This window comes from Phlebotomus papatasi, chromosome 2, assembly GCF_024763615.1.
Source record: "Phlebotomus papatasi isolate M1 chromosome 2, Ppap_2.1, whole genome shotgun sequence".
Taxonomy (NCBI): domain Eukaryota; kingdom Metazoa; phylum Arthropoda; class Insecta; order Diptera; family Psychodidae; genus Phlebotomus; species Phlebotomus papatasi.
The window spans coordinates 73687006-73713118 of record NC_077223.1 but is presented as its reverse complement, the minus strand read 5'-3'; the positions used below and the strand labels follow the sequence as shown (position 1 = coordinate 73713118).

The window sequence follows — 26113 nt, the reverse complement described above, 5'->3', positions numbered from 1 at the left end:
AACAAATTCAATTTAGCTCAATAGAATTTCCAGTGTAGAAGAATGAGATAGACATATCCACTATGTGTAGGGAATAAAGGGATGTGAATTTTGATTCCTCGATTTCTTTTCCAGATCTAAAAGGTGTGCCAGAGTCATTACTGAAAAATTTTGTTTGAAAATAGGCGTCACCTCATAATTCTGAAACCTCCGAAACGTTTATTTTCAATTTTTTTATATTATTATTACTATAATTGAAGTAATGTAATTTCTCTGGTGTCGGTAAGGCGTACCGGATGTTTAAAATATTAAATTTTGGTCAGTAAAATCTAAATCTATACAAAAAAGGGTCTAGTCTAGTCTAATTTATATATTAACATCTAAGATGGTTATTTGTAAAATGAAACTATTTATTTTCGTTTTCATGAAGGTTGTCTGAAAATTTCACTTTTCTTAAAGCAATAAATTGAATAGGGGAAAGCACGCTACCTTCGGACGATTTATGCTTCGCCCAAATGATTTTTTTTTTCAAAGTGTTATAAATGAATTTGACCCATTATAATTTCATATCTTGGTAGGTAGTCCAATTCCTGAAATTTAAAAAAAAGTCCTATGGGTGAAATCCATAAGGGACATAGAGAAAAAATTGAATTGTCCGAAGCTTGAGTCGTCCACAGGTAGCGCACTTTCCCCTACTCCTCAAATTTTATTTTTTACAGATTGAATTTATTTATTTTTTAAAGTGAAGAAAATAAAGTAGGTTAGGATTAAGTTTGAGTTTAAGGGATTATGATCACCTTTTAGCTTCTTACTGATCAAAATTGAATATTTTATTGACTAAAATTGGTTTTTTAACTGACCGGAAGAATTTTTTATTAACAAAAAATTGTTTTTTCTTCATAACTTATTTGGTAATACACTAAACAGAAATGTTATCTCCTTTTTGCATTACAACTATAACTTTACCTTCAAAGATTTGTCCAAAACTGAATAATTGGAATAAAATCAAAAAGCTTAATTCCGTTTTGCAAAATTAAACATTTTCAATGTAAAGTAACATTTATTTTCATAAATTATTTCAGTCTCTTAACATTTTATCATTTGTTTTAAATTTAAAGCAATATAATAAATGAATAAAATATTATATAATATTAAATGTTTAATTAGACATGGACAATTTATTAACTGTAAAAAAAAAGTAATACATGGATTTTCTTCCGAATATCGGTGGTAGAGAAAAGTGAGACTACATTGAAAACGCTATTTTTGCATATTTCTAAAGAAAATTGAACCTAACCATAATTTAATTTAGATCCACAATTGTTATGTCTGTCTAAATTACATAACATTAAAGCCCAGTTTTCTTTGAAATACGCATAAATAGCGTTTTCAATGTAGCCCCAGCTTAATGTATCCCCACATCCCCCTATTGAAAGTTTTAAATCCAAAACATTAAGGAGAATAATTGATTTTTAAACGTATAAAGTTTTTGAATTTCAGTGAAAATCTGTTAAATTATTTTAAAGAGTTTCATTATCATTCACGTGTAAAGAAAATCAATCAATCAGCAAAATTTACCTTTCTGTTTTTTGTATAAAGGGATAGCCGACGATGGTATAACTGAGCTGGGTTTTTCAGGGCAATCTGTCCTTCCGGTGAGCGTCGGAATTTGTTCATCAAATCCTATGAATCAAACACACAATTTTACCAGAGCTTACGACACTTATCGTGTCTTCCTCAGTGGTTATTGGTTGGTCTTTTCTTTAGGATTTTTCTCACTAATTCCTCTACTTTCTTATGCATCAGTTTTGAATTTGGTTAGGAGCTAATTTTCTTCTTTCTTTTTTACTGGTACAAGTGCCAGTCCGTTCACTGTGTAAAAAAGAAAGAAGAAAATTAGCTCCTAACCAAATTCAAAACTGATGCATAAGAAAGTAGAGGAATTAGTGACAAAAATCCAGACTAATCAATATCCACTGAGGAAGACACGATAAGTGCCGAAAGCTCTGGTAAAATTGTGTGTTTGATTCATAGGATTTGATCAACAAATTCCGACGCTCACCGGAAGCACAGATTGTCCGGAAAAACCTATTTCTGTTTTTTGAGTTCCTAAAACTTCTTTTGATTTAACTTATTGGAAATTGAATAAATTTGGATTACAGTCTCAGCATTGTCCTCTCCAAATATCTCTTCCTCATCATTTTAATTTAATTTTTAACTATTTTAATGAGGCGAAGGAATGCTATTAAAGTATGATTAGGTTTGAAAAAATAAAACAATTTTTGATAATGATATTTTTTTTAAAGAAATGAAATGGTTTGGGCTGGGCCTCGACACTTTTCTTCTTGTCCAAAAGACTGGACGTAAATCAACCACTGAGATATTGAAAGGTGTTTCCTTTTTCAGCAAAAGATATTTGCTCATTGACCTCATTAGTTGAAATATTCGAAAAACGTGCGAAGAGTATTTTTGTGAAGGGAAAAGTATTTTCACGATGATGTGTTGCATACCCATTTTTCTTGCTTATGCATCCAATGAAATATAAATATCTCCCAGTTCATTCATGCTTTCAATTAATTTTTCTCTCTAATTAAATTAATTGAAATTAATTTTTTATACATATTTGCAATTCCACTGAATTCTTTCTGTGAGTTTCATCGCATGAATTCATCTCGGAAATTGTCTCTCCATCATGATATAATGATGAAAATTAACAGGGAGAAATATTTTAAATAACTTCTCATTAACTGGTGTTTTAAAGTGTTTTTTTAAAAAAAATAATACTCCTTCAAGTCTTGTGCCTTATTTTGTTTATATTCCTTGTGTGGATGAATGCCTTGATCTCTGTGTCAATAGCTATAAATAGTGACTTCTTTATTAATAGCGCCAGATTTCAAAACGTGATTTCTTACTAATCAAGAATCTCAAGCTCAACCATATGAGATTGGTTCAATGAACGGGCTTTCTTGTCTGATTTTTTTCTTTATCCACATTCGTGGTGGAAGAACAAAAAATGAGTCACCATTTAGGTCAAAACTGTCTATGCCAAATTTGAGAATGATGCTGATTTTCTTTACAAACTTGGTAAAGATATAAAATCAACCTTCTTGAATCACAATCCACGTTTCAAGTATATCCAGTTGGTATTTGAATGGGAAACTGAAAGATTCTTGTTGGAGGAAAAAGTTAGGAAAAAGCGACCGTTGCTCTGAGATTCACTCATGTACATTTTCTCACAATTGAAAGAAATGCTTTAAGAGGTTTTTCCTTCTGCGAATGGACAACAACGTTCATAAGAATAAATTACCATATTGAGACATATTGAGCGACTTTCCTCACAACGAAAGATGAGTCATTGGAAAAAAACCTCTGCAAAATTTCATTGAAAATCTCATAAATCTTTTCCCTTACGTTTTTCCTTTTGATTTTCCATAGAAGTCCAATTTTCCTTAAATTTCACAACTTTCTCATAGTAAATTCTCATATAACAGTTTACCAACTTCCAAGTCTCAAACCTGAACATTTAACGTAATGCTCTGTAGATGTCGCACAGCATTGCATGCAAAAGTACTTTTGGAGGGAAATCTCAATAAGTGAAAGAAATAATACCACAAGCAATAAATTCATATGATAAACAAAATTACTCAGTCAGATAATTAATCTATTGTGATTGAAAAAGACACTCCAGCCCTTCGAGGCAATCTTCACACGAAAAGGAAAACCACGGTAAGTGCATTTACTCGTATAAAATTTGACCCAATTCCATGTGAATCACGCAACATCGAAGAGAATATTATTTTAAACAGTCGCGCCGTAAAGTCTGGATCAATAGAAAAGTCATCTTAGTCGAAAGGATACACTACATAAATTTACTGGAATATCTAGGACAAGCAATATGCATAATTGAATACCGGAAGCAAATCTAATTGCTTCAAAATGCCACGTTTAATCGATATCCATATATTTTTGGCCTTTTTTCTGTCTGTCCGTTGAACTTTTTAAGCCATTTACTATATAAGAACTTTAGATACCATCATTGAACATGCTAAATCATTTTTATTGTCTGGAAAGTCTATTTTACGAATATTGAATAAAATTGAAGAAAATGTTTACCGCCGTATATTTATATATGACTAATAATAGAATATTTTCTCATATTAATATATTCAATAACTCAATTACTATTGTTTTCTATAAACGATTAAACATCATAAAAGAATGGAGTATTCAAAAATTCACACATTTCCTAAAACAGATTTGGAAGCTGCCATATCAGTCTATAAAAACGCGGAAAAAATTGGCAAATGGTGAAAAAGTCAAAAATTAGCAGTCATAAGTCCAAAGATGTTTAGAGAGAAGTCGGACAGTAATAAACACGGGATAGTTGTACACACTGCAATTTTTATAAGAGGCCGAAACCTATATGAATTCATAGATACTTTACACTGAGAGAAATCCGAAAAAGTTAAAATAACATTCCGGAAATGTTAATTTTACCCTGCAGTATTGATCCGAAAACGGTGTAAATTATACCCTTTTTAGGTGTATTAGGGGTTAAAGTTATCTTTTTTTCATGTTAATTTTACCCATTTTACCCTTAAAAAGGTGTAAAATTAACATTAAAAAATGTTGATATATTTTTACACCTAAAAAGTGTTAAAGTTATGAGGAAAAAATGTTAATCGCACCCTCTTTTTTTTCTCAGTGTAGGGATGCTTGTCCACTGAAGAAATAGTCAACATTAGTCCACGTTGATGCAATAGACATAAACATCAGTCTTTCGTGCTACCACATGTTTACTATACTGCCCCAGTCTCCCCTATGATAGCTTGAGATTCTTTAATACAACCTCGTAATGTTTATTACTCTAAATGCGTGACAATTCGTTTGACAACTTTTATTTTATGGTTCCAGAATGCTTTTAGATCAGGAAAATTTTACGAAATCAAAATATACATCTCTTTCTTCTTCAATCTTTTACATATATATACTTTTTTCAATCTTTCGGACTATTCTTCTTCTCTTGATCAGCATTAGCAAATTACAATTTAGTTTAATTACATTTTGAGTCCATAAAAGTGGTATAGGGGAAGTGCTTATAATTTTGGACAGTCTGCTTATAAGCATCGAAGTTCCAAGTTTGAAGTGCGATATTTTCAATACTAATTGACATTTCTTGTTACTCTCTTTTCAGAAGGGTTGTTTAGAAACTTAGCAAGCTATTTATCGTCTTATTTTTATTAAAATTAGTTTTAATACGTTTAAAAATGAATTGATAAGTAGAGGTGACCTTGGCTCTTATTTTGGACAACTTGTTTATTAATTTGTCCAACTTGGCTGTAAATTTGGACAGCTAATCCGCCTCAATAGGATGCCCATTGTTCTTCATTTGATGAACCAATCTTACCAAGTCCTCTTCCTGTTCATGTAAGGGAAACGTAGAATGTCACAAGAAGCCCGGAAACTTTCCATATCATTCATTAAAGTGAGTTGACTTCGGTGCTCCAAGTACGTGCGGATTCGCTCATTCCCTGGCCTTTTCGGGAGCCTTTCAAGGCTTTTCTCGCTACATCTCTTTCGTAGAGATGATACTGCTTTGCTTCTCCTGGCATTTGTCCAACCTAGTCATCACAAAAGCTAAAACTTCACGAAATTTCGTAAGAAAAACACCTGTCCAAAATAAGAGCCATCACCTCACTGGTAAATGTCTTAAAACATTTCCCATTTTTCACACGAAAAATCTAATTCACAAGTCAAATCTCACTTCAGGTCAAATGTACAAATCATCAGTAACGTGAATCAACACAATATTCAATGAATATTCAATAATATCACTCAAAAACAGCGAACAAACTTTGTTAGTACTTCACCAAAACTAAATAAGACTGAAGTAAGCCACGAAGTTCTGTCATATTTCTCGTAAGCAATTGCTCACACTGAATTTTCAACAAAGCAATTTCAACTCAAATCATATTCAAATTTTAACGTGTTTTGTGTTAAAATCTTCCAAAAAGAACAAAATTTAGATAGAATTCATTATTCATCAAATATTGGAATAAAAATCCATCATTTTAATCAATTTATTTTTAGTGTCCAATGTTATCCTCAAAGTGTCCAAAATAAGAAACTGGACAAAATTATGAGCATTTCCCCTATGTATTCTGAATTTTTGAGATAGAAAGGGATGTAAAGATTGATTAATTGAAATTTTCCTGGCCAAAAAGCATATAGACAAAGAATATTGACTAACTTTTATTTATTTCGTCTACTGAAATCTCTTTACTTCTGCCTATAAAATCCAGAATAAAATACATAATACTAATAATAAATAATAAATAAGAATAATAAATAAAAATAAGTAATAAATAATAATAAAAAATAATAAATAGGAATTATCAATAGGTCAAATAGTAGTGTACTCACTCTATGATACAAGTGTCTCAGGTTCGAATCCCCTTTAGCCAGGAATTTTTCTGGCGTTAAAAGTGGTTCGGATTTCGGATTACATCCAGTGAGCTTCACTGCACTTTATTCCACGGGGCATGGGACTGACAATCTCATCTTGTATAAGAAAAAATAATAATACGTGTCTAGCCTTGCGAGAAGGCCTATTTCATTCAAGAAATGTTGTGCCAGCATAATTATTATTATACTAATACTAGCGTTATGAGTCTTACTCACAATTTAAATATCTCCAATTTCTAAGGTAATTGAGACGGGTTAGTAATACAAATTTTAAAGTGAACCTTACAGATCGTATTCAAAAGATCCAAAATTCAATCACTAACCGTTTAGCTTTCAAATCTGATACCTCATTTGATAACTCAAACGTTGAACAATTTTACATTAAAAAAAAAAAACATTTTAATTCTCCAAAGTAAAACCCAAAAGTAAAATGGAAAATTTTTGAAATTTAAAAAATAAATACTTTCATCCATTCAATTTAAAAAAAAGGTATACTTTTAATATTACATGTGACATACTTATAATGTAAAATTGATTCTCCTGAAGTCAAGAATTCAACAGAATTTGCTCTGACGGGATGATTTTGCCATTCTACTGTGCATAAGTTTTTTTTTCAATTCTAGCGGTTAAAGGATTACGTGGATCAAAATAAACGAAAAGTAGCATGTTTTTCTCTATTTTTTTCAGCATAATGCCCAACGCACAATAACTTTTGTTTGTAAACATATTTTCAAAATTTCCCATGAGAATGAGCGAGATGACTAGATCTAGATCTCACTCACTCTCATTGAAATGTCAAAAACATGTTTACTAAACAAAAGTTATTGTGCGTTGGGCATAATGAAAAACTTGTTTAACACTAAACCTACCAACACCCGGTCATATTGATCGGTTTAAAATTAACACATATTTAAACGGTATACAATGTCTCTATTAAACTTCACGAATTTCTTAAAATATGCATGTAATATATTTTTCAGTGTTTAAATTTTAATTTTTTGCTTTTTTCCAACACAAATTTGTTGAGTATCCTGCCCTACCGCGGTTTGTCATTTGATCGAAAAACAACCAAAAACGATCGGTAGGTTTCGTGTTAATCCAAGCTCTTTGGGATATAATAGTACAACATTTAAAATATATTTTGTGAAATTTTCATTTAAAAATTTTAGAAATTCAGCCTCTGGGACTTGATTTTCGGACATCTTTTTAAAAAGAAAATACTTTTCGGTGTACAAGATTTGTCGGAATTGATTAATGTTAAATTCAAAAACCAAATATTTCCTGTCAGCTGGTCAGTTAAACATCCTTGAACGAAGGATTTTTGAAAAATATGTAATTTGAATTTTTGGGAAAATTTAATACAAAAATACCATTTTTTAAGTATTTTACATCACGTTTCGTCTTGTAGAATAAGTTGTTAATCAAGTAAAAAAATCTTTCTTTCAAGGACTAGTCTAACTCATCTGCTTACAGAAAATATCTAGCTTTTGATTTTTATATGAACGAAGTTTGAGAAATCTTGTTCACCGAAAAGTATGTTTTTTTCCAAAAAAATCTCCAAAATTCGATCTGAATGGCTGACTCTTTAAATTTTGTTAATAAAAATTTCAGCAAATAATGCTTATATTTATTTATATAGTTTTAGCCAAAGTAAAATAAGGATTGTGAAACGAGTATCTGTCAACAAAATATATGTATTTGATATTATTAAAATGAAAGCAATTTGTATTATATTGAATTACGAGCAGCTTAATGTCTAGTAATATTACAGTATAATTCCACTGACCCCCGTTTTTTCCTCATTTTATTAAGAAATTAAGAAATTGACTGAATTAGAGTTTTTATATAGATGACAGCAATAATAAAAAAAAAGTTACAAGAAGTATTTAAAAAATTGTGTGGGCTCCATGAGTTGATGACTTTAAAAGGCAATGTACTGGGCTTCGTGTTAGACTTGGACTGCTGGAGGAATCACAAGGAAAGGAAATTGTTGTCGCAGGTTGTGAATATGATTATGGAGCACGATATTTGCAACTTCAGAACGCCTCCTCATAGAATCTTGGAGAAACGCTGAGTAGAATTTCTCACCTTCACACAATGTGAACAACACTTTGCTTTACAAGTTTCGAGACATTCATGGCAAATTGACGGAGTGATCTTTAGGAAAAAAATTTTAATATCCACCACCTACGTTACTTCCAGTTAAAAGAGTAATATGGTCATACAATCAACGTAGACGTAGAGAGTGCAAATACAAGTGGGATGATCATATTTATTTATTTACGACCTGACGAATCATTTCGATACAATTTGAGCCCATTATTCGCATATTTAATTTTATGAAACAGTCGTGTTTAAGTCAAATTACTCATACCATGAGGATCAAATAAGCAAGACATGAGGGTCTTCTGCTTGGCAAATAAGTCAAAACTGACGACATTCATCTTTTCGAGATCAATGTGAGGTAGAACGGGTAGAACTCAATAACACGAGTTTTGTTAAACAAACATAATAACATAATAAGATATTTGCCCAGCACAATAATCATAAATACTCATGTCAATTTGCAAAGGCATCCATCGGACATGCTAAAAGCCATTCTAAGCGAGGAGACTCATTACAAATGCGCAAATAAAACATTTTCGATCTGTATGAAATCTCGCAATTTGCAGAGATGCGACAAATTCTCTTTTCGCTAATCAGCTAAATCCATACTTGGAATATAAATCTAGAATATTCTTAAACAATTGTGTCATTTTTTCTCCGTTGAAAGATCTATTGCCACGTGTTTCCTCTCTTTTTCCGGAAATTCATCATCTTGATTTTGTTATTGAATCCTACGCACATTGAATCACTTTAGAATTAATTTTAACATAGTCATGATCTTGGAACAGAGCCAGGCTATTTAAGAAAAAAAAATCACATTTGAAGGTATATTCTGTTGATGTTTTTTCGTAAAATACGTCTTGTTTGTAGCAAATACTTTTTTTCCATTAGTCTGGAAAATCACAAGTCACAATTGCGATTTATTTGCAAATCAGAGTGTATTCAGTAACATAAACTCTCTATGAGCCAGCAAGAAAATGATCTTCTAACCTGTGGCTTAATATTATAAGACCTGCATGACCTTTATCTTTCTAATGGTATATTGTATCTTAAGTATTCATATCTGGATTGGATTCTTTACAAACTTAAGCGCTGTGATTTATGACCTTGTGTGACCATGTTAAAAATTTAAAATCCATGCCAATTGTCCACTAAAATCGAAAATCAAATTTTCAAAGTTTCGATACGATACCAAAGTAAGTATAAGACCTTCCTATAGAAAAATCAAAATCGTACACTGGTAGAAATAAAAGGATCAAATTGATCCAAATTTGATCCTTTTGGAAAGAATTTTGAAATTTGATACATTCTTTGCAAAAGGATCAAATTTGTATCAATTTGAATCTTTTTATTTTTACCAGTGTCCCCGTGTACAGCTCTATATGCAACCGGACTTGGCCGATGTAAGTTAAACATAGGGGAGACTGGGGCACATGTAATCATTTTCGATAGATGCGAATTTGAGGTGATTTTCCAAGGACACCGTGATTTTTTGGAAAATATTTCTTAGCTCATGTTTTACCCTTGGGTATAGGCAATTCGTCGAGGGTAATGCGGATGCTGGAAAACAATTGAGTTTTCCATAAAAATAAAATTTGTGTCCCTGTGCATTTTTCTCTTTTCACAAAATACCTGGGGTAGAAGTAACCACTTTCTGGGGAGGAAGTAAACATCTTTTTTCCCACCCTTGAAATTAACTTTGCACCACTCTCGATTATTTTAATTACTTAAGAGATATATAAAAACTGTATATTTTTCAAAAAATCACGACACTTTTTACAAAGAATAATTAAAATAGCAAAAAAACTAAAAGCATGCATATCAAAGACATTTTTCAATGGATTTTCCCCATATTTTGACATCATGTAACTTTTTATTGAACACAGCACCACCAATTTTTTTTCGTAATCTATGAATTATAGATATTTCGCATGAAGGTCAATTTCCCGCACTTTTACCTACTCATTTTGTGAAATTGAAATTGCCTGTTTACATCTACCCCAAATGCTGTTTTCTGACCAATTATTAATTCTTTTGAAATAATGAGAATCTCAATTTCTCTAGTAAATGCATTAATATAATCCTAAAAGATGTAGGAAAAAACTGGTATTGCTACATTTCGATTATTTTACACAATTTTTAATTTCCAGGTGGAAATCCAAATGATCAAAATAATCGAAATATCAACATTTTCAGGAAAATGATTTTTATTTTTAAAGTATATTAGGATTTTATTGACCAATTCATCTGTGGACATACATCCCCATGGTATCTATGAATGCTTATGGGTTTTATCCTCTGGAGTCTTAAAATTAATGAAAAAAATCACAGTGTTTACAACTATCCCAGATTACTACTGCCCCAGTTCCCCCTACACTTCGTTAATTAAGCTCAGTTGACGCAAATCTCTATCCTTAAAATTAAGTGTATAATCGAATTTTCATATATTCCGTATAAGAAGCAATTTAATGGAGTTATCACACAATAAAATTTCACATTTTAAAGTTAAAGGTGCTCATTAAGACTTCTAGTACTGCTCGAAATTGCCCATTTAATCAGGACTCAGAACACTTCTGCTATAATTGTTTAATATTACGTTGATAAACGGCTTATCAGATATGTGGTTTTGTTTTTAAAACATTCAATCAATTAACTGAAAATGTGCAATTTTATAAAAGCATCGGGATGGGTATCTCAAAGAGAACCCAGCTCTTATTGGCTTGTTCTGTCCAGGATGTTCTGTCTATTTTTCAGTTGTTTAAAACAGTTTAATAAACCAATTAAATTAATACAATAAATTGAAACTAATATACTTCGTTCTATACTACTTCGTGTTCCAATCCTTATCCGTAGACAAATGCTCAAAACTCTCAGGTTTTCTCTTGAAAAAGCAATTTATTGGTATACTCTGTTGTGATTTTTGTCAATTGGAATCATAGAATCAAAAAGGAGACAAATCGTTACAGGCTTTGCAAAATGCTCGAACTCGTGACTTCAATGTTATATTTTAATTTTAAAATTCACAAGCGATTTGAACTGATTCATAAATCACCCAAAGGATCACCCAACCTTGAGTAATACAATTGATTTTCGGATAAAAATTAGTCATCGGTTCACAACCGGGTCATTACAGGTTCATAACGGATTGGAAATTGGAACCAAATCAGACTCCAGACTTGACCACTCAGAAAAATCATCCAGTAAAAATTACTTAAATCGATGTTGAATTAACTCTTTTTCGTTGTGATTTTTGATTAACTATATTTTACAGTTGATTTTACTTCTATTTATGTGTAATATTCGGAAGAGTTGTTTTAACTTTTTTTCCTAAAATTTACATGACAAAAGAGCGTAAATAACTCGTTTTAAGAGTTAAAAAAGAATCTTTTTTATAGTTAAAATAACTCTCAAATCCCAAAATGAATATGTTTTGCAATTTTATGTTTTTTTTTTTAATTTTATCATTTTCTTTATTAATATTTTCTTGACCTCAAGTTCCCTATGTTCCGAGCGAAATATCATGTATGATGCACGCACATGTCTTCATGAAACACTGTTAGGCATATTTCTAGTTGATGTTCCATATGAATTTTGTCACATGAAAATATTCTTGACTGAAGTATATTCTTAAAACGAAAACACTTAAGCATATACTTCACTCGAGATGAAATTTGACATCGAAAAAGAGTAATAATTACATCGATATCCGACAAATTAATTCAACTCACACGAAGAGTAGTTTTAAATCTATTTACTAAAATTTACAACGAAAAAGAGTAACAATTAGGGTAAGTGTGCCAAATTCCGGCCAGTTTGCAATTTCGGTCATATTTTTTGTTCCTCGAATTTCCATGAATTTGTAGTTTTTGGATACTCTTGAGATTGTACAATGCAAAAAAATAACAAAAAATGTTGCTTCGACGAACAAGATGTTCTGAAAAAGGCATTGGAAGAATTCCGGAAGGGCAAGAAACTATGAGAATGAAGGTTGCCGGAATAGGCCACCAATACTATGTCTACATTTTTATTCATTTTAAAATGTATTAAGAATGATTTTTAGAGAAAATAAAAATGATAAACTGTCTGCAAGGTTCCAAGCAACACTCCTTATAAAAGAGTAACAAAAATATTCAATTTATATTAAAAATATTACTTTCAAACTTGAGACTTTGTCGCTTGCGTGCAACTATGCCGAAATTTGGCACACTTACCCTACATAGATATTCGTAGAGTTAATTCAACTCTGCCATATAATTGCTTTAACTTTTCAGGTTTCTCCTTAGTGACAGATTTCACAGAAAAAATATATCGATAGCCTCTAAAATATATTCAAAAATTTAAAAAATCAAAAGCATCGCAACGCGATTTTATGCAACCCCAAACAACATGGTTTTGGTTTTTGAGTGAAGTTCCCCGAAGCTTCTAAGCCAGGGGCGTGCAAGGACCGTTGAAACCGAATAAACGTCAAAAGAAACATGTACATCAATGGTCAAAACGCTAACAGAACAAATATTATTTTGACGTTTATTCGGTTTCAACGGTTTTTGCACAACTTTTTTCTAAGCCTTTGTCTATAACCGTTTTGTCTCTAGTGTTGTTGACAGCCGAACGGATCAGACGGACAAACAACGTGATGTCAAAAAACTCAAAACTTTAGATTTCCAAAATTCTATCAAAACGTGACAAATTAGGGGGTAAGGTCAAGGAGTCGTTTATTTTTTATATGTAACTCCAAATTGAGGGATTATATTTATATACTACTCTCTCTGTGCAGTTCGAGCAGTAATAGTGTTAATGGCAATTATTGGTATGCTCTTTGACTTGTAAGGCTTACTGTTCGAATATTTCATAAGGATTTCGAACGCTATTTCAAACAAATAAATCAGAATTTGTCATTTCTTATTATTACTATTCATAATCGATTTACCAGTCCCTGTATATTATTTTAAACCGAAAAGTTATTATAAAGGCGCTAAAACACCATATGATAATCATTAGTGACTTCCTATTTAGGTTAGAATTTGACACCAACAAAAACTAGTAATGGCGTCATTTTTGTAATAATAAAAGCACCAGCTGAAGCATGTCATCGCATAGATCTAAATGATTAAACAGATTCCCGAACTTTCGTCTGCAATTCACTAAATCTAAAATAGATAGACAATCGTAATGGTGAAGATGATTCTCGATCATTCCCAGATGCATCTTCTCGATGGTGGGACCGCGAACTATGAGTGAACCAGTGGAAAGAGTAGGTGGAAGATGCCGCTAGTGTGGTGGTGCGCATGACGTCATCCAATGCGCATGCCCCGCGAAGAATTACCTCATCGGACCGCGAACGAAGTTGTAACGACGACGACGCCGAGCATAGTTTGCCGGGGCGTTTGATTGTCTGCATAGGATTTGTTAATGTATTTTTGTAGGGTTGTGTTGGAAACCGTGGCCCATTCGCCTTAATAAATTCCTCACGATCGGCAAACTCAAATGCTATTTAAATAAACTCACAGTCCGAGTGGTTCAGTCAAGAATACAATTTCGTGGTGTAAACAGCAAGTGCTTTTATTGCGATAAAATTTACGGTCTTTTTTATTTCTGTGTATATCTACAGATATTGTGAAAAAAAAGGTTCCATCGAGACAAGTGTCTTAAAAATTATTAATTTGGTGTAATATACCCATAAGGAAGAGTACAAATTTATTCTACAAATTTCATTGAGTGAGAGAGTTCTACCAAGAAAAAAAAATTAGAAAAGAAATGGCTGAGAGCAACAAATGCAACATCCCAATCAAATTGGGCGATTTTAGTGTCATCGATACCGAATTTGCTTCAATCCGTGAGCGTTTTGATGCCGAAATGCGCAAAATGGAAGATGAAATGGCCAAATTCAGATCTGAATTAATGAACCGCGAAGCCAATTTCTTCGAGACTACATCAAGGTGAGAGCGAAAGTACCATTCTATGCCACAAAGCATGAAGAATATTTTTAGTCATCGCCTTAGAGACCAAATATTTCGGGTGGAAAATTCGTGGAGAAAATGTAAAAAAAAAGTAGATGGACAAAGAAAAAAAATCAATGTTTCTCAGGAAGTTTGAGTCAGTCGTATTTTTTATGTGAGGAAAATCGTATTCGAATTGGTGAAAAACAATTATAATATGAGGGAAATTTACGCGGTGTTATGTTTGGTGTGAGACGGCGAGGAGAGACCATTGTCTCAAGGACCGTATATTATTAAAGGGGCATTCAATACAACGGCAATATACATGTTTCTTTTTATTAAATAGTTAAATCAGTCCTTTAAAAAAAATCATAATAAATATTAGCACTTAGTTTTAGAATCATAGTTTTAATTCAAAAAATTTTCAAAATCTTAAATCGATCAAAAAGTTATAGTCTGTCTTGCAATTCGAGTGGAGTTTCCGAAACATCAATATTGGAAATATACTTACTGTCGATTTCATCAGCCAATATCGTACAGGCTTTTTGACAACTCTTCATAAAATACAATCAAAAAGTTCTTTTTAACCAGTTGTCTACTAAGTAGCATGCTACACTCAGAAAAATAATCGAGTAAAACTTACTCGAATCGATGTTGGATTAACTCTTCTTCGGTGTAATTTTTGATTAACTGTATTTTTGAGTTGATTTTACTTCTATTTAGGTGTAAAATGCGGAAGAGTTGTTTTAACTATTTTTTCCTAAAATTTACATGTCAAAAGAGTGTAGATAACTCTTTTTAAGACTGACAATAACTCGTTTTAAGAGTTAAAATAACTCTTTTCAAGAGTTAAAAAAATCTTTTTTAGACTTAAAATAACTCTTTCAAATCCCAAAATGAATATGTCTTGCAATTATATGTTTTCTTTAATTTTAAAATTTTCTTTATTAATATTTTCTTGACCTCAAGTTCCCTATGTTCCGAGCGAAATATCATGTATGATGCACGCACATGTCTTCATGAAACACTGTTAAGCATATTTCTAGTTGATGTTCCATATGAATTTTGTCACATGAAAATATTCTTGACTGAAGTATATTCTTAAAACGAAAACACTTAAGCATATACTTCAGTCGAGATGAAATTTTACATCGAAAAAGAATAATAATTACATCGATATCCGATGAATTAATTCAACTCACACGAAGAGTAGTTTCAACTCTATTTACTAAAATTTACAACGAAAAAGAGTAACAATTACATCGATGTTCTTAGAGTTAATTCAACTCTGCCATAGAATTGTTTTAACTTTTCAGGTTTTTTTTTAGTGTATAAATTATTGAATTATTGCCACCTGTGTCAGACATTTCTTAATATTCAATTGTAGTATCAGACACAATTTGTATTATAATAAGCACTTATAAAAATTTTAATCGGTCTTCCTGAAGAGGGCTATAGGTTATAAGAAAAAAATCTAAGATCTGTTTTGGAATCCGTAAACTTGACCCATATGAAACCCCCTGTTTGAATTCTTCAGTATGGCAGATTCCATTTCATAGAGTAAAAAGTAATAAAATCTATAAATTATTTTTTAGTATTATATATTTTATGATTTTAGCATTAGCAGTAGCTTCCTCTCAACAGTTACACCCCTGTTGATATTTAAATTGTTGTCATAGATGTCACTCGGAACAGCTCCGATTTCTCTTTAGAGCGTTCTTAGTATCGTATAGAGAATGATATGGAACTTATAAGAGTTGATAATTCATGTTCGTTTATGAGAAAATTATTCAGATTCTGAAAAAGGAATAACAAAAAAATCTTCAAAAGGCTTATACGATATTAGATGGTGAAAACGACAATATTTTTCAATATTTCGTCGGTTTGACCGTTGTCGTGTCTGAATTTAGTATGAACGACAATACTAACATCGTCCAAAGAAATTCAGGTACGACAACTGTTGATGCAACGGACAATCTAGTGAGGTTATGTAACATCTCCGGTCAATTAATATAGATTTTTAAATTTAAACATATGAATGTAATAAATTTTAGGTTAAATAGTAAATTTAGTTAAGATTAAGTTCCATTTGTTACAATTTTTATCACTCATTGATGTGTCTTTTAAGTATCGATAGAGGGGATAACCCTAAAGTTTGGAAGTAAACATTTTTGGAAAAGTCAAGTATACTTCCTCAATATAAAGCCTCTTTGACTTTGAACACTTCTCGCGTGGATTTGCCGCCAACTCGCGACAATATCGACGCTTATCCCAATGAGCAATCATCTTGTGGCACTGAACAGTCACACTGGGCTTCTCAAGAGACACTCGTCTGCTTGGGCTGCCACATTCATTCGCCTTATAAGGAGACTGTTTCTTTTGCAACACGCAAAGAGTGGCGGGAGACTCAATTAAAATCACTGTATCTCATCATGAATACATTTCGTCATATGAGACCGTGACTGGAATGCCAGAAGGAAACTTCCTTCAATGCCTCTGCACAAATACGGTGTGAATTGTCAAGTGCAATTTACTACGAAAGAAATTGTTCTTTTGCATATGGGATGAGACAGTTATAAAATGAAATTGAGATTGAAGTGTGACTTGAGATGGTCACTTGAAATAACCCCTCACATGTAACTTCAACATCAATTAATTCAATATTGTCCATTTTCTGCGCATAATTGGAGCGATGATGCGATTCAGTAATCTGGTCTCTAATTTTTTTTTGCCTCATCCATTAACATGTTGTTATATATAGCAGATATATGAGAGGAAAAATGTTCTGAAGTACATAGAAAAACTTCGCACAGCATAAACTCCATTGCGGCTATTTTCGTTGATGATTAAATTTTAACACGACAAAACGGTTGCCAGTACAACAATAGCGGCTATTTCTAACTCACCGTCCAATGCAAATAAATTTAACATTGAAATATTTGTCTATGTACTGATGAAGATAAAAACACGCACAGAACACGAGTGGGGAAAATCAGCAAAATCACTTTTTTTGTTGCAAAAAAAAAACGTTTTGAAAAGTTTATTATTTTCGACATGAAATCTATTTTCAGTCAAATTTTCACACTTGGGTTTAGGAGCTATAAATTTTTGCAATAGTGTACAATTTCCGTTCTGAAGTCATTGCTCGAAGTAAGACAATTTCCAAAGACAAGATACAGAGTCTAAGATTGGAGCAGAAATTGAGGCAAAAATTGTATATGGTTATGTCTTATGTACCACATTGTTTAGTTTAGGAAGTTCAATGACTCTTCCATAAACCAATATTCTCACAAATGTGCACACAAAAAAAATCCTCCCAACTTTTGTATTATATCATGTTAAACATTGAGGTGATATCAATTGGAGTAGAATTTATTATCAAAATTCTTTTATTTTATACGTGCGCATGTTTAAATTAAACTGGGTCATATGGTTCTAGAACATTTAATTTACTAGCATTGAAAGTGATAGAGAAAATTGTTCAATAGAATCTATCGATTATATGTATCTAGTTCTATATGTATACCAAAACTACACAGCGCCAATCTGTGAATTTAAACATAACAGAATGATTTTTCCTCTCTCAGTAAAATGTCATAAATTACAGATTTGTATATACAAGCTGGCAAAAATTTGAAATAAATAACCCTAAATATTTGGATTGAAAAAACCGGCATTAGGAGTGTAGAATAGTTTAATCTTTTGCATAAATTGAACTAATTGAATTAATATTAAATTCGCATGTCTTGCTCTCTAAATGGATGATATCTATAACTTCTTCTACCACAATCGCAAATAACCAAAAAACAGCTCGACCACGAAAAAGACTACAACCACCAGGTACAGTCTGTGTTTTGTATAGAACAATTAAATTTAGTTCTTATGCATGCTGTACGAATTACAATAAATTTTTTTTATTAAGCATGAACGTGTGTGATACTTATCATGTGTTAACATTATTAAGTTCCTTTTAGATTGTAATGTGATAAGTTCAATAAAACAGCTGTTTTTTTTAAATATTAAAACAAAATCTAACACAATTTTTATGACTTAATGAAAATTTCAGGCTAAAACAATAACTTTTGTTTGTAAATATGTTTTCAAAATTTCCCATGAGAATGAGCGAGATGACTAGATCTAGATCTCACTCACCCTCATTGAAAAGTCAAAAACATGTTTACTAAACAAAAGTTATTGTGCGTTGGGCTTAAGCCTTACGCGGTAATCTCTTTCGCGCTTTAAAAACTAATCATTACTTCCATTTAGCATATTTTTTAAATAACATTTTCAAAACACATATTTTATTAGAAATACGATTAAAAATTTAAAAAAATGTATCTAAACAATTTTAAAATAAAACAAGAAAACGTTATCTCTTTAAACAAACATAGTTCATTTTATCAAGTAGTTCTCAATATGCAATTGTCTTGAATTGAAGTTAGGCTTCAATGTAATTTATGTAGATAGACAAAACCTGTAAGGATGTGAGTTAAACTGTGGCTAATTCCAACTTTATTTAGAAATATTGCAAAAAATAGCATTTTCAATGTAATCCCCGCTCAATGTAGCCCTACCTCCCTCTATTAATTAAGAACACCAAATTATAAAAGGTAGCATTATATCATGATTGGCATTAAATAGTCCCATTGCCCTAATACTTTATTTCTCTTTCTGATAAACCTATATAATAAAAGCAGAAAATCACAAAATTGAAATTGTGACATTAGCTGATGGAAGCAACATAAATTATGTACATATCAAAAAATATCCGAACCCAAAATGTCTCAAAAAGACAACCAGTTATTGAAAAAAAGCACGTTAAATTATGATATTAAACTTTAAGTCTGAAGAGGTCATTAGTTTCGCAGTTTTATCCCAATTATTCCAAATATAAACTTGAATGCCAAATTCTTTTGTTCTCCACCTTCTTAGGCAATTTCATTTGTGTTATTCACTAAAATTACAGTGACAAAGTGTAAATCCTAAAATTTATCACGCAATTTGAGGTGTGATTTAATTGACTATAATTCAAATACTTTAAGTCCATTCAGACGCCTCGGTTGTATTTTAAATTGTCAAGTAACCAACAATTTATTTGTTATTCAGGGAATTGCAACTAAAATATACTTTGGATTAATTTTATCTGAGATAACTGAGTACGGAAATTTATAAAATTAGTCACGGTGGTCACGGTGTTTGTATCTATATTTATTTCAATTGCAATTGAATTTTCTGTTTTCAATTGGGGATTAGCAAGCGCATGAATTAAACTGATTTACCGATTTATCAAATGGATTTAATAAATAATGCTATTGTTAACAATGAAAATAATTATTTATTTTTCAAATATTATTTTCAATGTGATGTTAGATAATAAAATCTTGATCAAATATGAAATTTAAAGCATCACTGATAAAAATAAAACGATTATCTGTCATACTTTCTAAAAAATGATATTCGGTCGGTCTCTAATCTGTTCTAAATTTGTAACGTTTTAAATTTTCTTTCTGCATTGGCCTCTACACACTATAAGAAATTTCTTTAAAAAATGCCTTTTTAAAGAAAATTTCCCCTATCCTTGTAGGCAAAAACGTCAGAGTTTTTTAAAAAAGGCAATTTTTGACGAAAATTGCTTATAGTGTGTAGACAGGAAAAACAATCCAGTATTCTTTTTGAATGATTTTAAGAACTGATTCACTAAAAAATACATAAATTAATTTTTATTATTCAAGAATATTTGAATTTTCAAAAGATGAAATCAAGACCTCTCCAATTATATTGATTATTGCGATAATTTTTATAATTAAAAGCGATTTGTTGAAAACTTGCACGCTTATTTTCATCGTCATTTCCGTAACTTAATTATTTTTTGCATATTTATTAATAATATTCAATGCGTTTCTTTATATCGGAGCCAAATCTTGAAAACAACACTTTTCACTGATTTTGTTATTTTATTCACTAAAAAATGACAAAGTTAGGAAATGCTTTTCAAAGAACCAGGGTGGGTACCCCGAATGATGCCACTACCCCATTTGATGTCACCTTGAATAAATTTATATTTTTTTTTTTTCAATATTACGATATCAAGATATTATGAAATATATGCAACAGTCACTACTACATATATTTCATAATTTTTTAATATTGTAATATTGAAAAAACTAACATTTTATTCAAGATGGCATCAAATAGGGTAGTGGCATCATTCGGGGTATCTACCCTACTAATTATTAAAATTAAGGGTTAAATTAAATTATTGTTTTGAAAAACCCCAATTACTCACACATTTTTTTCTAATTTGAAAATTTAAGAAATCTGCAAAGACTCTTCCTTGTAGGGGAAAGTGCCCATGCTTGATACCGTTGGAAGCTTCGTAATGACTACATTTTCTATGTTTCACAATATATATGTGACTCATCGCAACCATATTTTAAAAACTATGGGAAAGTGGCCAATTTTTAAATATATTGCGAAGTAATATTTATTGAGAAACATAGAAGAAAATTAGTCATTACGAAGCTTCCAATGGTATCAAACATGGGCATTTTCCCCTACTCAGAATGTCTATTATTATTATTTTTTGTTCTTTCTCTTATTGTTGTATTAACTTTTTTTAATGAATTAAAATTGCAAGGTTGGAAATTTTCAATAAAGGGATAGACCTCTAGTTAAATATCAACATTTGCAAATGAATGATCGATTATTTCTTTGAAAATATGAAGCTTATTCTCAGGCAAGGCTCAAAATGAAGCATTGCAAACCCTGAAAGTCTGCTCATTTCTTCGTTTATTTCTACCAGTAGTGTTATTTATGATAAAATAGATAGACAACCGGGGTTAATTAGACAGTGTGATATTTTAATTTGACCTAAGAATATTATTGAGCGAACCACTACTTAATTTAAGGAAATCCAAAATCCCCTTTTTACTGAACAATTTATCAGGCTAATCCTAGCTTTTCCTTCTCAAATTTATACACGAAAAAATTTAATTTGCCGTCTGATTTAGCCTTGGTTACCCCTGGAAAGTTTTCAATTAATCCCATAAATTCGCATGATAAAATGTGCCAAAAATCTCGTGGAATTTCAATGAAAACCTTATAGTGTTCTTCTGTTCTGTGGCATGATGTGGTTCTAAAAATAATTCCCTCATTGTATATTCCATTTGAATGGTGATAATCATTGAGTATAGAAAATGCATATGGCAATTTTGTGCTAATTTTCTCATCATCCTATTTAGCAGTTTAAAAAATTCATGCAATGTACATATAATATTTAGTGAAATTGGTCGATAAATTGAAAAAGATAAATGTTCTGTCTACCATCTAAATGGAATTCTGTGGCATATTCGACAATGCTGAGTAAAAGAAACCAAAATTACGTTCTTTTAGGTGTCTGAGCAACTTGCACAGTCTGAAGAATGTGCTAGAAATATTATTTTCAGCTGTGAACTATTTATATTGACGACTTTACTGACAAATTCACAATCGTGATGCGTGTTCTGTTTTTTATGTGCCCACACACCTAACTATGAGACATCTCATTTGCTTCCTAAGAATCCCACAAGAAATGTCTATAATCTTCTGACTTTTGAGGATTCCACACGGAAAATATTTTCCCAGTGACTCATACACCCCTCGCAAACTTACAAATCCCTTTAGTTTATCCACTGTGCCATAAGGACGAAGAGTGTCCTTGGATGTTAGTCATCAACATTTCTTCTATTGAGCCATTCAATGAATCATCCAAGTGTATTTTTATTGCGTCGTGTGTATTTAGAATGATCTAGAATATCCTCACTGTTTTCGATAAATATGTCTCTCTGTATGATTGTTATAATTTTTTAAGGGTAAGATTGTTCTTTGGATGATTGTTCTTAACCCTCTTCATTTCTCTTGCAGTTCCACAACAACCCAAAGCAACGCGGGAAATACCGCACTGTCTCAGAGGCCGAAGCAGAATTACGTGAGCGACATAAATTCCCCACTTATTCAGGTAAATATCTCATACAATAAGTCTTATGTACCATCAATATTAATGGGGGAATCCTTAAACAGTAATATCCTTGCTTTTTTGAATGAAGTGTTGCTATTAATGCGTTTACGCGATCAGATAAAACTCATATAAAATGGTCTCTGTCATAAGCTAAAACACTCATAAGTTCATTGACGTTGATATCACATTTTATCTGATTTTTTACTATTCTGAACAGTAGAATTTTTAACAATGATTTTTAAAATTTATTAAATGAATAGATCGTCTTAATGTTACTGAAAAAAAAATTAACATTCTTGCAATCCCAATTACTCCTATTATAGGATTAAAATTATTTGTCTTCTTATTCAGGGTAAATTCATTAAAATATTAAAATACAGTACGACTCCTATAGTGTCAGCGCATAAACATTTTAAACGCTATTGATAAAATATGTAAAATTCCATGAAAATTGTAAAATTTTTGAATCACTTTTGCTAATTAAGATACTGAAAGAATATTTAACGAGTAAGCATGTAATTACAAGAACTAATGACTTATAATAAGGGGTAGCAATGGGTAGCAATGCGTACCAGGCTTTGCGAAATGCTTGAAATCGTGACTTAGATGCTATCCCTCAAAAATACTTTTGCATAACTTACCGTTTACCGGTTCTCAACCGATTTAAATAAATTTGTAAATCACTCCAAATATCCCACAAAATAATTTTAAGAGTAATAAATTTGATTTTCGAATAAAAATTACTCATCGGTTTATAACCGGTTTATTACTGGTTTACAACCGATTTGAACGGTTTTATAAATCACTCAAAAATATTGCCCAAAATAACTTAGAACTAATATAATTGAATTTGGAATAAAAATTAGTTATCGGTTATGAACCAAATTATTACAAGCAATATAAACCCAACTTGTTAGGTTATTGGAGTCCTCCTGTTTTCGATTTTTTAAATAAATCTAGCAAAGTGTAAAATTAATCTGAAAAATTGCATTTTAATTAATATAAAATTGTATTTTTTGTATTTGAATTCAGAAATTATCTTTCTTTATAATTTCTATAAATCGACTATTAAAAATATTGCGTTAAACTAATAAAAATAGTAGAGATAATAATTTAAAATATTAGAAAAATACAAGGCTAATTTTTATGACAATTTAAAATGAATTAAGAGGGTTGATGGGGTGTTTTTTTTTATTTTATAGTCACAAAGTGTAAAAAAAATCTGAAGAAATGTCGTTAATATATTTATCTTCTCTCAGTGTAGAAAAAATTATTAAAGATAACTGTTATGATTATTAGTATGACTCCAGTAAAATCAAAGCATTTGATACTTGTATATTTGCAATATTCTAATTTATTAATTTTTATGGTTATACTCTTTATTATTAATAATATCAGTGCTATTGAGAGAAGTTCTTTTGAAAGCACAAAAGTAGTTATAAGTAGTTTAAGATACACTGGTAAAAATAAAAGAATCAAATTAATCTAATTAACATATTCTATTATGATAAATGTGGACTTACAGTTCGAAATTTGATCCATCCTTTGCAAAAGGTTCAAATTTATCTAAATTTGAGCCTCTTATTTTTACCAGTATATGGTTGTCCACCGCCGTCTTAGCGTTCACTCGTTAAAAATTATTTCAGGTTGTTACTTAACAAAAGTCGTTTGAAATTCTGACATGAAACCTGAAATTTTGTTCCACTGTGTTTAAGACTTTTTGAGGTTGACTCTATTGGAGTCGTACTGTACGTCTAATCAGGGTATCTCAAGTGATTTTTTTGATAAACTCTCACAAGTTTCCTTGAATAAAAATAAATAAACTTTAAGAACGCGTAACAACGTCAATTTTTCGGGATAAAATTTACCATATTTTTAAACCATTTAGATATTGTACCTATTTATGATAAACTAAAAGACAAGACACACATGTAGGTTTTTTGTTTAACAATACTGGCGAATGATAATTGATAAACCCTAAACATCAACGAAATATTGGAGACTTCCAAGCTTTCTTTCCTTTAAAAGTAACCTTAAAACGATAAATACAAATCCGAGAATCTGAGCTTATAGCAGGAAAAAATAAATTGATTGTGATTCGATTTGTCCTTAAAACTCTATATATTCCATTTTAGAGTTCATTTTAGTAAATTCTATTGCTGTCAGCTCCACTAGTTATTTACTCATGGCTTGATAAACTTCGTAAATTTTAAGTATTAGTAAATCATTACATAATTATACCTAATGCACAATTTTATAAGAGTTAAACAAATTATCATTATCATTGGATAACTTGCTTAATATAAATATTTTAAATAACCGAAATTGGCGAAGAAATTCCTGAAACGCATAGCTAAATTTAAATTCAATGAATATTCTTGTAATATTTTTATTGGGTGTTCGAGGTTGTATGCATATGACGATAACTTAAAATTATAAAGTAACCACCTTCAGTTGTGTTACCGTTAAAATTTTAACACCGTTTTTTTTATGATAATTAACAATATTTTTTATTGATTTTTCCAGGAGGATGGTGACAATAAGGTGCTTAAATTAAGATTCGACGTGAGCCAGTACACACCTGAGGAAATTGTCGTAAAGACAGTTGATAACAAATTGCTGGTGCATGCAAAACACGAAGAGAAATCTGACACAAAGAGCGTCTACCGCGAGTATAACCGTGAATTCTTGCTGCCCAAGGGAGTCGCCCCAGAATCCATTAGGTCATCCCTCAGCAAAGACGGTGTCTTGACAGTGGATGCCCCTCTGCCACCATCCCTCACAGCAGCTGAGACCCTCATCCCAATTGCACACCACTAAATCCTCAACTTCGTTCTTTTGCTGGAAGATACTCATGCCTGCTCTTCTCATTTTCTGGAGCCATATTTAATGAAACAAAAACCATCAATTTACTCTCTGTCAGTCTACAAAATATTAATGTAAAATCTTTTGACGATAAAAGAGAATATTTTTTAAATTTAGCTTCACAAATATTTGTGTTTTACTGAAGAATCCGACACCTTATCTTTTGATTACTGCGCTATTAAGATATCGATGAAAAATACTTTCAAAGCGATGCTTAATGGGTAGATGACATCATTGAATAATGCATAACACTGTGATTAACTTCAATTACAAGAGATTTACCCACTCATCAGAAAATAGGTGAGGTTAATAATATCATCTAAGAAGGTAAGAGTATAATGAAAATATTTCATTATTATAAATCCAACCAATTCTCAAGTTTTCACAAAAAATGTTTACGATTCATTGCAGAGAAAATGTTTAGAAAAAATTAATTGATAATGGCTTTATGGCGACCTTGTGAGAGAAAATTAATTTTTTATTGCACATCGAGTTACTGTTGACTTCGTTGACTCACTTTGCAAAATATTATTTTTGGAACACGAGCATTTTAAACACTTCAGGAAAATCTGAACTTTTTGTTATTCAGAAATACAACATAGACAATTTAGGATAATTATCACAATAAATCTCTTTTGTAATGTCTCGAAAGTAATAAAAATGTTTATCGGTGTTTTGTTTTTTAAATCTTGAAAGATTTTTTTCTAATGAGGTCTTTCGTTATTTTTTAAAATAATATTTAGTACTTATACAGGCGTAATGCGAA

The 26113-nt window shown here is 31.1% G+C and overlaps 1 protein-coding gene across 2 annotated transcripts; it reads left to right on the top strand.

The window, feature by feature from the left end:
* The first annotated feature begins 13933 nt into the window (after positions 1-13933).
* LOC129804369 (heat shock protein beta-1) lies at positions 13934-25473 on the top strand. Of its 2 annotated transcripts, XM_055851622.1 has the most exons (4): positions 14034-14486; positions 18297-18326; positions 22389-22482; positions 25009-25473. In XM_055851622.1, exons 1-4 carry the CDS (start codon positions 14305-14307, stop codon positions 25300-25302), a joined length of 600 nt encoding a protein of 199 aa, XP_055707597.1. In that variant the 5' UTR covers positions 14034-14304; the 3' UTR covers positions 25303-25473. The 2 variants fall into 2 exon arrangements, with proteins under 2 accessions (XP_055707598.1, XP_055707597.1); XM_055851623.1 differs by lacking the exon at positions 18297-18326 and having other exon boundaries at positions 13934-14486.
* Positions 25474-26113: the final 640 nt, after the last annotated feature.

Excerpts from the sequence above, each read along its gene's own strand:
- LOC129804369 (XM_055851622.1), top strand. The coding sequence starts at position 14,305 with ATGGCTGAGAGCAACAAATGCAACATCCCAATCAAATTGGGCGATTTT. Across the intron at positions 14,487-18,296 it reads TTCTTCGAGACTACATCAAG|CTCGACCACGAAAAAGACTA; the intron begins GTGAGAGCGAAA and ends ACCAAAAAACAG. Across the intron at positions 22,483-25,008 it reads TAAATTCCCCACTTATTCAG|GAGGATGGTGACAATAAGGT; the intron begins GTAAATATCTCA and ends TGATTTTTCCAG.